Source organism: Diceros bicornis, chromosome 22 (genome assembly GCF_020826845.1).
Source record: "Diceros bicornis minor isolate mBicDic1 chromosome 22, mDicBic1.mat.cur, whole genome shotgun sequence".
In the NCBI taxonomy this organism is placed as follows: Eukaryota; Metazoa; Chordata; class Mammalia; order Perissodactyla; family Rhinocerotidae; genus Diceros; species Diceros bicornis.
The window spans coordinates 16,342,665-16,355,719 of NC_080761.1; the positions used below are offsets into that span (position 1 = coordinate 16,342,665).

The 13,055-nt window shown below is 38.5% G+C and overlaps 1 protein-coding gene across 1 annotated transcript in view; it reads left to right on the top strand.

The window, feature by feature from the left end:
- Positions 1–13,055, top strand: part of GNAQ (G protein subunit alpha q) — a 285,088-nt gene that overhangs the window by 186,786 nt on the left and 85,247 nt on the right. The window contains exon 3 of the mRNA XM_058565599.1: positions 9,417–9,571. Within this exon, the coding sequence (XP_058421582.1) occupies positions 9,417–9,571 (155 nt within the window). The remainder of the gene's footprint in view (positions 1–9,416; positions 9,572–13,055) is intronic.

Here is a 13,055-nt window from a genome sequence, read left to right on the forward strand (position 1 = left end):
ACAGATAGAGCTGAGAACACGACTAAAGTACGTGACTATACCACGAGAAATGCTTCAGCTCATGCTTTTGGGTTTTTTTCACTTTATACAAATATATGAAAGTTTTATTTTTTAGAAAGATTTTTATATTTGAAAATATTTTAATACCAATATAATAAAACTCATTTGTTGGTCAGTAAATAAATATTTCAAAGATATATAACATTAGCTCTTTTTAATAGCCCTTTTCATACTCAAAAGTGTCGTGTAGACTATAAGCTGTATCATCATACTTTCACTACCAAGTTACCAGTTTCTCAACACTGGTCCCACGTAACTTTTTACAATTGATTCTTGTCCGTAATCTTCCTGAAATTTGGGTCCTTATTCAAAGTGACAAATTATGTAACTTACTATGTATCAAAAAAAAAATACCTAGTGACATGTGGGTTCTGTCCCTTCCCTTCTTCCTTGTCGGATTCTAAATGTTTCATTAGCCTTCTTCATGGGATGAGTAGGCACCATTGCTGTTGTCTCTTTTAACATTCTTACTATTGGAACAGTTTCTTGCTCTGTGAGTCGCTTTTTACATTCTTACTATTGGAACAGTTTCTTGCTCTCTGAGTTGAACGGGTATTTAAGCGAGTGTTCTGAGAAGGTCCTTTCCTTCCACGAGATGCTGGGACTGGGAGCCTTTCACTTTCAGTTCTCTTGAACAAAGTGTGTGAAGCTGCGCTGGTCAGGTTTCCCAGTGGACATCCCGGGAAGATGACATCCCTGTGCAGGACTGGAGTTCCCCGGGCGCGGCTGGGCCTCCCTTCATTAAGAGCTTGTTTGTATTTTTTCAGCTTTGTTTGGAAGTCTACCAAGCGGAGCAGGGAAATCTTCTTTATCTGTTCTTCCTGTTGTCAAACAAAATAAAATCCCAAACCAGTGCAGCATACTCCTCTGGTTAATAACATTGTGGGAGCACAGACATTGCAAAGGGCTAAAATGATTAGGTTTTTTTCTGAGATGTAATATCAGGAAATGAACCACATGCAAAATGTGATCTCAGAAATGAAGATGATGTGAATTCTTAAAGCAGACATTTGCCTATCATGCCAGAATGGGGGAGAATCAGTCAATTGGTTGTTTTGCTTGTATAAAATCAACCCTTAGTTGGCTATTGAGAGTCTCAGTCTCTAGTCAGTGTTTTTCAAAATGTGATCCATGAGATCACCCGTCTTATCAACTGATCTGAGGAGGAAAAAGCTGCCATGGTCAGACAAGTTTGGGAAATAAAATAATATCTCCACTCTACCCTGTGCTCATGGATTCCTAGCACCATTTCATTTTTAAAGGTTCTGAGTTTTGCAGTAGAGACATCTGTTTAACTTTTTATAACCATCATTCTCCACAGCTATCTGACTTTGACTTTAGAACCCATTTTTTAAATAAACAGCCATTAAAATCCCAAATAACTAATATTCCTCAAATATTTTTTGAAAGCAGCCGTATAAGTATACCTAATTATTCTGAATCTTAATAAATATGCATATCATTAAAAGAATCTCCCTTTCTAATTTCTTTTTATCACTATGACTTTGAATAAATTCTTTGAAAATCAATATTTTTGTAGTATTCATAATGTATATATATGCTCTTACTATGGTATTACCATCATAATCATGAAGGTAATAAGTAGCATTTCAAAGAGTGTTGCCTCCCAAGATTTTACAGACCTGAGGGCAAGATTCTTTGTAATGGAACCATGTAATTATATTAATCAACACACCCTTTGGAACTAATTTGTATATGTTATGCCATGCTGCATCAAGCATCTGACCTATAGTGTCATTGATACTGATAATTATGACACAGCAGACAAACATGAAAAAGGAAAATGATTATCAAAGAACTAAATAGAAGAGTAATTACATGGAATCTATAGTGGTAGAGCCAAGAAAGAGATTGAGTTCTTTAAAAGAAAGAGAATATTTTAAACAATAAAGGAGTATTTCTTCCACTGAAGAAGGAATCCACTATATGTTAGAATAAGTAAATATGGCCTAGAGTGAAGGAAAACTAAAGAAAGAAATATATTTCCAGAAAATGTTTTTTAGGAAAGGCAGTATACCTAGTAGTCATTGATTGCCTTGACGAATACCTTAATGGAGATTAAAAATAAAAATCTAATGATAGAAGAGCAAATTAAATAATGGGATGATAAAACAATTAGTAAAATCTTAAAGAAAGTAGAATAATATGTGACAGTTTAATAAACTTTCTTATCTAATATTTTGTTGTCTGGAACATTTTATTAAGCATAAATTCTCTGCTTTATCAGTGTCTTTTGCATTGCCTGACATGTGGTAGATAAATATTTGTTGAAATAATTAATAATTATTAATGGTAAATTTGAGATGCCGTAAGATTTCATCGTAATTATAATACTTGTACTGAGCATTTTGCTAATAACTCTTTTGCTTTTCCTAACAGCCCTACAATGAATTGTTTTCCCCATTTTATAGTTGAGAAAGCTGAGGTTCAGGAAAGTTGAGTGACCTGCCTACAGACACAGGGCTGGTGTGTGAGAGTGGTGATTGAAGCCCAGTTTGGTCTCAAGCTATGGTTCAGATTCTTCCTCTTTGCTACTGTGGTTCTCTGAATTACTCAGTGAGAGACTGAATAGTTTCCATCTGATACCGGAGTGAAGAGGGACATGGATGCTTAGCAAAGGAGAATCAGTAGATGCCTTGCTCTGAAGGATTTCTCACATAGATTTATGATTCTTCATCCGGGACTTCAGAAGCCTGGGTCATGTAGTCATTTGTAATTTTGCTGAGCCACGGGTTGAATCATAAGTGTGGAGAGGCCATTCTGTGGGAATGAGTCACCCTGCTACGTGAACCCAGCCAGCAGCAGCTCACTGTGACTTGGCTGTTCTTTGTCATTTATGCAGTAATGCTCATAAAAAGATGCATCAACAACAACTGTTGCTGTATGTATAATGCACCTTAATGAAGGTTAACTGTTCAAGTTGTGATGAAGTCAGAGAAGATGAAGTGGTCTCAGAAGTGATAGTTCTTGTCCAAGTTTTCTGTAGGAAATTTTATGCTAAGGGGTGCTTACAAATTTGAGGACTCAAGAGATTCAATATCCAGTATGACTTCTAGAATGTTATTTCACATTTGAGCAAATTAAAGTTTGGGTGACTTGCCAAGGGCACAGAAGCTAGTAGGTGTGTGCACCATGGTTTATGTTTTCTGTGCTATCTTCCTTTTCTTTTGCTTTTTAAGTAACTAGTAGCCTTAGGTATTTGGCTCTGCCTTTAAGTGTCGTTCATGCATCTGTCCTTGAACCTTCTAAGATAAGTGCTATTATTCCCCCGTTTAACAGATTAGGTTCAGAGACGTTAAATAGCTTGCCCAAGGTCATGCTCAGCTAGTACAGGGTGGAGGTGGGATTAAGGCACAGCAGTCTGATCTCAGGGTCCATCATTTTACTCTGTACTTCTGTTGAGCAAAAGAAAACAAAACGAAAAAAAGCCTGGGATTCTTTTTTTTTTAAAGTTTATTTAGAAGTCTGCAATTTTTTCTTCAGAGTCAAATGCCGAAATGGAAATAAGCACCAAGGAAAAAAAGAGTGAGAAGATGTGAGCCTCGGTTCAGAATTAAAACGGCCTCTGACAGTGGTTCAGACTTTTTCTACATCAGAGGTCCTCTGTGTGTGTTGGGCAGCCCTTCAAACAGAACAGGCCTAATGAGCTGAATATTTGTTTCTAAGAGCTTTAACAAATGTGGAAGTTACCATTTGGTTTTCTACTTCTGGAGTGTAGGAACCGGAATAGGTGTGACATTCCAGCCTAAAGCCACCCCAAGCTGTTAATGAGTTTTTGAAAATCCTTCCAAAGTGACTATAAGATCTTTTTTATTTCATCTGAAGGCCTGGCCTTCTGAGGGCATGGTAAGACCCACTATGGTGGGAACTCAGTTCTTCCTTCCCTTTGCTGAAGCAACCATGGAAATATCAACATGGCTAAGATTTACCTGAATTTTATGACCACCAAATCACGAAAACAAGACATTACCACATTGGCACATCTTGTGGTTTCCATGTGGTCTTTCCCTAGAATTCTGCCAGAGTTCCTAAGAGTAGCTACTTAATTCTCACAATGTTCCCTCTAAGGCTTGCCACCAGCTTGCTAAGAATTCTGAAAGCTAGCATTCATCATTAAATATTTCCATCCAGTGTGCTCAACTGTAACTTAAAATGAAATAGAATTATATTTTACATTTTGTTTCTATGATTAATTAACTCATAGCTGCTTTGCTTTTCTGTGCACAAGGTTCAAAATAAAAAGGGTAGTCAATTATAATTGTTATTTATATCATTAGAAATGACTTCTTTCCTTTTCATCATAGTCTTTTTCATTAATGATTGTTTAATTTTGCATAATTACTTGAGATTTTTACTGTTATTCACATTTGACATTTGGACAAATAGAAAAGGGTCTAATTTATCTTCTTATTCTAACATACTAAAAAATATTCTTTCCACATACAGACTATTTTTTACAAAAAAAATTGAGAGGATTGCACTTTCACTGGGGACATTTATATAGGCAATTTTAAAATTCTATGTGTATTTTGTAAAATGTTCTCATACTTTTAAATAACTTAGAGAACTTCAGATGAAAGCTCTTACAGAAATGCAAATTATGGCTGATTATATTTGAATGTCATTTTCCAAAACAGCAAGGATGGAATTAAACAACGAAGCTTAGGAGACAGTAAAAACGACTTAGAAATTCTGACCCAGGTGAAGGCAAAGTGGTGCTCTCTGTGTTTATTGAGAGCAGTATACTTTCATAGCTAGTGGAGCTTGACTCCTGAGTTATTGTTCATAGCTGAGACTAATATTATAGCTTTCACTGTGGAGGTTAATTTGAATTGAGTCAGCGTTAAACTTTCTCACTAGACTGATCTTGTCACAGTTAAAAGAAAGTGCCGTGTTTATTTTGTCCACTGAGCCTTCGTTCATCTGTTCTTCCTCCTTGGAAGTGTCATACATCTTCATCCCCACCTGCCAGCTAAAGCCTGTCTTCTCTCTGACACCTTGTTTGACCTCCTCTGTCCCTACTGAGTTCTATTTGCTCAGTCCCCATGTAGCATTGTTCATGTACAGACCTAACCATGTTCTGCCCTGTATTGTCAGGCACTTTTGGAAATAGTGAGGTCTTGTTTCAATAAATGATATTTTGTGCGCCTGGAGGGACAGTGTCGTAACTCCTTGGTGCTCTGTGCATTGTAAATATACTTATTATATATTTACAATCATACAGTTTATGGCTGAGTAAAACCTTAGAGAAAAGATTTGGTCCAATTGCGTCATCTTATGGACAAGGTAAATGAAGTTATAAAGAAGTAAAGCAGTTTCTCCTAAGGGTTATGGCTACTTAGTGTTATGGGTAAAGCCAGGACTAGAAGTTAGATGTTCTGATTTCCAGATTAGTACGATTTCCACTCTTCCTTCCTTCCTTGCATCCTTCATTTGACAAATATTTATTGAGCATCTACCAGGTGGCAGGCAATCTGCTAGGCCCTGACACTGCAGTGTTGAGCCTGTCTTGGAACTTATGCTTGATCAGGGAGGAAGAGAGTAACAAATATCACACAAATAGCTGTACACCAGCTACTGAGATAAGTGCTGTTAAGATTATGTAGTTCCGTGAGAGTAGGTAATGGAAGATTTCCTTGAGAAACTCACTTTGACTTGTAAGACTTGGCATTGTATTTATATGTACTTTTAAATGCAATTAAATTAGAAAAATACTTGTGTCTGCTCACTTTGTACTGGGCCTGAAAAGAAATTAGAGTCAGCAGACTACAGCCCTTGCCCTCAATTTATAGTCCAGAAGAGGGATAAGTCAAGATGTAACTACTAACCTTAAGCAAAATGTAGAAGTTCCGTGGTTCAAAAGACGCAAAGATTGCGTTTTTTAGAGAGGAGGAAAATCAGTAAGAACTTCCTGTAGGAGATAGCATATGATACAGCCCCTGAACAAAAGCTAAAGAAGATACAAAAAGAAGAGGGATGTCAGAAAAAGCAAGCAGAGATAGACCAAGATAGGAAATTATGGGAGTTTTCTAGCAGTAGAAAGTAGTCTCATTTTACAGGAGCAGGCTCTTGGTGGAAAGTTACAACTATACACTGTTGAGAACGTTGTCTTTATTTAAATGCCCTTAGAGTCAACCGAAATTAAGGATGGAAATGCAAATATTTTTTCTTGTTCCAACTCCTGGAGCACATAATCCTCTGCTTTGTTTGGTTGCCATCTATATGGACTGTTCCCCCACCCCAACCCGCCGTGGGAACTATGGCTAATTCTCTAATTGCTATATTACCTAGCATCTCATTGGGGTCCAATAAACATTTCATCATAATAGTGAAAAGTGTCTGGTATGTTGAAATTGTTTTCTCTGGCATAAGCTAACTTCTCTAGAAACAGAAACAGAAATCCTTCCAAATGACATGGCTGGCCTAGTGTAGTAAGTATCAAATTCATTTTTTAAATACTACCTAAAGTATGTCACCACATAGCTTTTACGTAATTCAGAGAGAAGTGTCAACCATTTCTCCCTATGGATAGTATAATAGTTTGTCTAAATATTATTGCAGAAAAGTGCTGAAAAATTACTTATTCATTAGCATGTGTTAACCAATGGCCAGCTTCTGTGCAGGACATAGTGTTATTGGTCAGGCTTATTAGGGAAGCAAATGGAGAAGAATCTTTTAGAACAAATGTTGCAAATGAGTAGCCCCCAATCCAACTCAGGCATACATATACTTTATTTATCTTTTATAAGGCTGCCAAGATTTAAAATTAGGGATATTTCACAGAAAAAATATAGATTTTTGGCTTTCCTTGAAATATTGGAAAATCTGGCAACCATAGGCCTACATTACCAATGGCAACAATTGGTTGGAGCTAAATAGCAGCTGCCCTCTTTAATTAGGGCGCATGTTTTTCAGTGTGCCGCAGTTCCTATCACTCCCTATTGCCTGTATGCAGCCTCTTTTACTCATTTCAGTGGCTTCCTCGCCCTTAGGAACATCTTTTAATGACCCTTGTTTTGGAGTGACTGTTGCTTCTATGGGTCTCTTCTCTTTGGTTTCCCATGGCAGTCCTATGGCCAGCCAGGCAATTAATTCTGATCACAAGAACTAGCATCTGTGTGGGACTTTATAGTTTGCAGTGGTTCTCAAACTTTTGCATGCATCAGAATCATCCAGAGAGCCTCTTCAAACAGATTCCTGAGCCTCATTTCCAGAGTTCCTGATTCAAAGGTTTGAAGTTGGATCGGAGAATTTGCATTTCTATCAAATTCCTGGGTGATGCTTCTGATGTGTAGACCACATTTTGAGAATCACTGACCTACAGTATTGTAACACAATACAAAGCCGCATGAGGCTGGTGAGGCAGTATGTTCCCCACCAGAAAAAAATGCTTGGAAAGATTAAGCAACTGCCCCTGGGTCATAAGAAGAAGAAGAGTTAGATTCAAAACCCTGTCTTGCGTGTATAGCCAGCAGGAAACCACCCTGTATATCCCCGCTTCTGCCCCCAGCTGCCCTCCAAGATCCACAGAAGCCTCCAGAGAACCCTATAACACAGATGTAGCGATAGGGGCTCTAACGTAGGATTATCCCAGGGTGATCACTGTGATATCTCAGGACACAAAGAGTTAGAACTTGTTTCATACTCAGTGAGCAAGGACAGACAGGCAGGGGTTGAAACTTGACATTAGACATAGCTGCTGAGGTATGAGACATACCTGTGGGGCAGAATGGAGCAGGCCCACACTGCAGTGCTTTGTGCTTGGTGGAGTTCCAGTTCAGCAGGCAGAAGGCAGAGTAGATGGGTCCAGTACAGTCCTTGGTATACAGGGAGTTCAGCATTGACTAACAGGTGCTACAGAGCCACGTGGAGCACAGCACTGGGGATTCATTGGGGGAACCAGTGATATTGTTTCAAAGGGTGAGTCTCGTGGGGGACTGTGATGGAGGTAAGCCCACCTGGAGTGGGACTTGAGTACAGGAATCCAGGCTGGTAAGGTTGCTGGTGGGATAACAAGGCGCATTGCCTGGATAGGATCTGGGTACAGAAGGCAACTATAGGGATCCATTTTCCAAGATTGAGGTCCAGGGCAGAGTTAGGGCTTCTCAGTTATTAGATCTGACTGTCAAGGTCAGAGCACAACTAGCAAGAAAGGTGATTTCTTCAGTCTCAGCATGTTGGGCTTCTTAAAAGCTTATTTAAGTCAAGATTAGTCTAATGACATGAGGCTCTTCCCACTTACAGGAAGAGAAAGAAGGTAAAGATTGGAAACCAGACAGTGCCTAACATGGATGAAATGTATTAAAGTTCTATCTCCTTAAAACTCGATGAAATGAATAATTAGGTCATCGTGTGATCATGATAGCCATTCACTAACCTAGTTCAAAAGTTTGTATTTCTCTGCAAAATCAAGACTGTTTCAATAAATTATCAGCCATCTGCCTCCAGTTTCCAATGTAATTAGTTATATTTGTTTATTTGCTTATTTATGTGATTGTATAAATTGCTTATGTTATATCCATGAAACCTATTTTGATTGGAATTGTTAGGCAGTGGTGTATTGTGGTCAGTCTGAGGATTGACCATACAACATTTTTATTTCAATCTTATTGAAAACATTTTTTAAATCTCCTTACCTCTTTCCTGCTAAATGTTGTATATTGAAAATAATGAAGTCCTTTTTTCTTGTTAAAAAATTGAATAGAGTTCTCAATCTGATAATATAGATAAGGCAGATATGACGTAAATATTTTGGAAGTTGGAGTGTGTGGGAATAAAGAGAGAATGGTTACTGTTGTTTAAATTAAATCGTTAATATTAACTGTTCTTGTAGTGTTTTTACACCCTATCCTAAAGATGCACTATAGAAACTAATTCTGATTAGTTGAGGAGTCTGATTGGGTTTCTGGTAAGATGTAACACTCATAGGCTGGGTATATTATGTATTTGATTTTAATAAACTATAAACAGAGAGGGGATAATTATTCCTGTCTTTTTTCCCATTAATAATATTAACTGTTTTAGGATTACGATAGTCACCTAAAAGCAGTCATATGTGTAGCATGACGTCCTCATTGTTCTGATGGGAGCTGAACACTTGGCTTTCCTCTAATCAGCTTTAGGTAGCCTCCAGGTTTACTCTAGAGGGAAAAATTGGGGACTGAATTCTCTCTAAGAATAACAAAAATGTTTGCATTACTTTATTATAAACGAGTTTGGAAGCCAGACTAGAAAGAAAGACCTCAGTTTGCACAATGTGATGTGCAAACCAAAAGCAATTTTCAGTGATGGAAAGAAGTTTAAAACTGCTGTTTTTTTGTGTTTTTTTTTAACAGGCTCATGCACAATTAGTTCGAGAAGTTGATGTGGAGAAGGTGTCTGCTTTTGAGAATCCATACGTAGATGCAATAAAGAGTTTATGGAATGATCCTGGAATCCAGGAATGCTATGATAGACGACGAGAATATCAGTTATCTGACTCTACCAAATAGTGAGTATTCATCCGGAGGCCCTTTAGACCTTTCTCTTCACTTTCATGTGCAGATGCTCAGCAGGGATAACTTCTGCGTCCTGTGCTTTGTACATAGTGTCTAATTCAAACCACAAAGTTAGGAAGTATAGATATTAAACATGTGCCAACTTCATAAATTTAGACTATAGACTGGCATTGTGAGTCAGGGAGAGTATTTCTTTTACTATTTTCTGTTTGAAAAACAAACTGAAGACTCTAGGAATTTGATTTCAACAACCCGTCTCTTCCCCCAAATTGTAAACCAGTGATTCTCAAACACATACTCCATTGTGATTTGAAATCTTGTAATAATAATTTTTAATATAAATTTCTGATCTTACTCGTGTGCTAGGAAACACCTACACACACTAAGAACTGCAAACAAATATGCTTGATTATGGCTTCTAAAACATCAGACTTCCTAGTTTCTAGTTTCCAGACACAGAATCTTGACTGCTTTCTGGGAGCCACTATTGTGTTGATGGATAGGTTTGCCTTTGCATGAAAATTGCATGTGAGTCTAATTTTGCATGCATTCCAAAATTATTTTGTGGGCTGTCAATCAAAATCCTGTGTCCCAGGAGAGATTTGCATCCTAGACAGATTTGTTAGCTCTCTAGATTAAATCTCGCCTAACAGAAAGAAAGTAAAGATTTGGCAATCATCGGATTAATGTAATCAATGTAGTCATCAATCTAGATAATCAGGCGCCTGAAAAATGGATTTTTTTTTAGTATTTAGCCAGATTTCTGTCTACATTAATTATGTTAACCCAGCATTCGCCTCTTGTGTTGGTTCTGCACAGACAGAAGAATGGATGGAAAATATTCAGCAGCCTCAGGCTAGTGCATATGATGAAATAATCTGCTGGATGAGAGCAGGCCCATGGGGACAATAAGGAGCCCCATAGGCTGATTGGCATCACTCATTGGTGCATAGAAGATCCAAGAGCTATTCAGCTCTGTTTTTTCAATAAAGTTGATCATGCTTTTACCCTAGCTCCGGGCATTTGTATAAGATAAGTTATGATTCGGGTCAGCCACAGAAATGTTGCCTGGTCAAAACAGTTCTTGTATTCTTAAGGTAAATTTGAATTACATGATTCTGGAATGTGATGTAGAATGTGATGTAGAATGCTCATGAGCACTGTGTCTATCATATTTTAGCTAATATTAACCCCCTTCTGTGCCTCTGAAATGTGTACTCTACTCATTCCTTATTTTCTGTCTTTCTTCCACACCTTCACTCACACTTCCTATTCCCAGTCTTTCTCTTCTGTCTGCCTGTCTTCCTCCGCCCCTCCTCCCTTTCTCCCTCACTCTCTCTTGCCTCCCTCCGTCCATCTTTTCCTGCCTCCTAAACTCCTACTATATAAGTTTCTGTGAGTACAGAGATGAAAAAGATGCATTCGGCTCTTGTCTGTTCCAAATTCTACCCCCTCAACCTTTGACCAGCTGTCTTTCTTTTACTTCCTGCCCCCTCTGTCCTTCTGTTTCCTTTGCCATTTCCAATTTCATCAGTCTCCCCATGTTGCTGTTCCCTGTTCCTGCTTGTTATGTCTTCTCCTATCTGCCAGTTTACCCCTCCACCCTCATCTTTGATTCTCTCTGGTTCTCCTGTAACTCCTCTCTACTTCTCTCTTTGCTACTGTGATGCCTCTCCTGGCCCTTACTAATGAATAAATTCTCCGTTACAGAGTTATATTTACTAGTAAACTCTCCACCCCTTATCATTTCTAACCCCTATCTTTTACTTTTATCGTAAGTCCTGTCTCTCCCTCTCCTCCCCTGTTCTGTTCTTTACCTGTCACCTGTAACTATTCTCCCTACGCAGAGGTCTTGCTATTGGGGCATCAGAGCATCAATGTCTAATTAAATTATGCACTTCCTAGGGTTAGGGCTCCCCCTTAGGATATAGTTTGCCTCCTGCTCCTGGGATGGACCCTCTGAGAAATTCCTTTTTGCCCTGAGGACACCCGTATCAGCTACTGTGGTTGTGTTCTTGAGACAAAGCTCCCCCACATGGCTGGTGAAGCCGTGGCCTTCAGTTTTAGATCGGTGATTCCTAGACAGGTACTCATGTGTTAGTGTGAGAATTGGATGCTGCCACAGCTCCTTGCTGAGGGGCAAAGAGCTATCAAAGAGAGTTTCTCCAGACTCCTGGTAGTGCTGTGATTCTGGGAAAGCCACTGTAGAATTCTGTCGTACAGGCTGCGTCTACCATAGAAACACGCCTGCTCTTTGGGCACATCCCTTATGCTAGAGCCAGACAAAGATGTGGGGGCACCTGGGACAGGCAGACCTAAACCCTTTCAAATGATGATTCTTTAAACAATTCTACTTTCCCTTAATGGGCATGGGGAGAAATTGGTTTTCTAAATTATATATATGTGGGTGTATGTATATGCACATACACCAAATTCTTTTTATCCGTATTTTTATGCAGAAGTAATAAAGTAAATTATAGCTCATCCTTATACCCACATTTCAGTATACATCTCTTTAAAAAAGCAGGATATTTTCCTGTATAGTAAATAATACCATATGACACCTAAAATTAATCATCAGTCCTTTTAATCACTCTATACCCAGTTCATATTCAGATTTCCCAAAATCTTCCAAAATGTCCTTTAGAACTGGGCAATTTTAGGACTACACATTTTATTTGGTTGTTTTTCCCCTTAAGGCTCTTTTAATCTGTTAGGGTCCCGTTTGCATCTCACTGGCGTGGTGGAGCGATTGGTCTGATTGCCGCCCCATGGTGTGATTTAACATGCTCCTCTGTCTCTGGGATCTGCTATAAACTGGAGGTTACATTTGAAGACTTGATTGGATTCAAGTTAAACCTGAGTAGAGTAGGTTGCATTTTAAGTGATGTTGTGCCCTGGTTTACCCATTATTGGTGAAGTTAAGGTTCACCACAGTATTAGGGCGCTAGCACCCTCCATTATAAAGTTGTATTTTTTTCCTCCTGCCACCGAAAGCAATCTGTGTGGTGTTACTTTGTCACTGAGTGATCTCTGGTTCCCAACAACTCCTCACCTGATGGCTTTAATTCTAATTGATGATTCTTATTTGATTTAATAATTCCATCAGGATTTGTAACAGAATGATTTTCTACTTGTATCAGTTGGTCTACATTGGCATTCTTCTGTGAAGTAGGTTTTCTCCTCAACTAGTGCTATTGGATTCTCCTGAAATACATTTCCTATTGAAAGGTGTATGTTTGAACCTTTTCGTTAACAGTAATTTGTTACATAGACTAAATAGATGGTGACTGTATAATTTATCATCCAAACCAGGACATTTTGAGAAGGAAGGGATTGCTATTAATAATTATGCTGAACTAGCAGGCAGGGACTGGGAATCTCCTGGTTAAGCCAGGACATTTGGTCATCTTAGCTAAATGAAGCCTAGGAAGGCGTTTTGGTTTTGGTTTTTAGCTCCTGTTTATTGAGCACTTA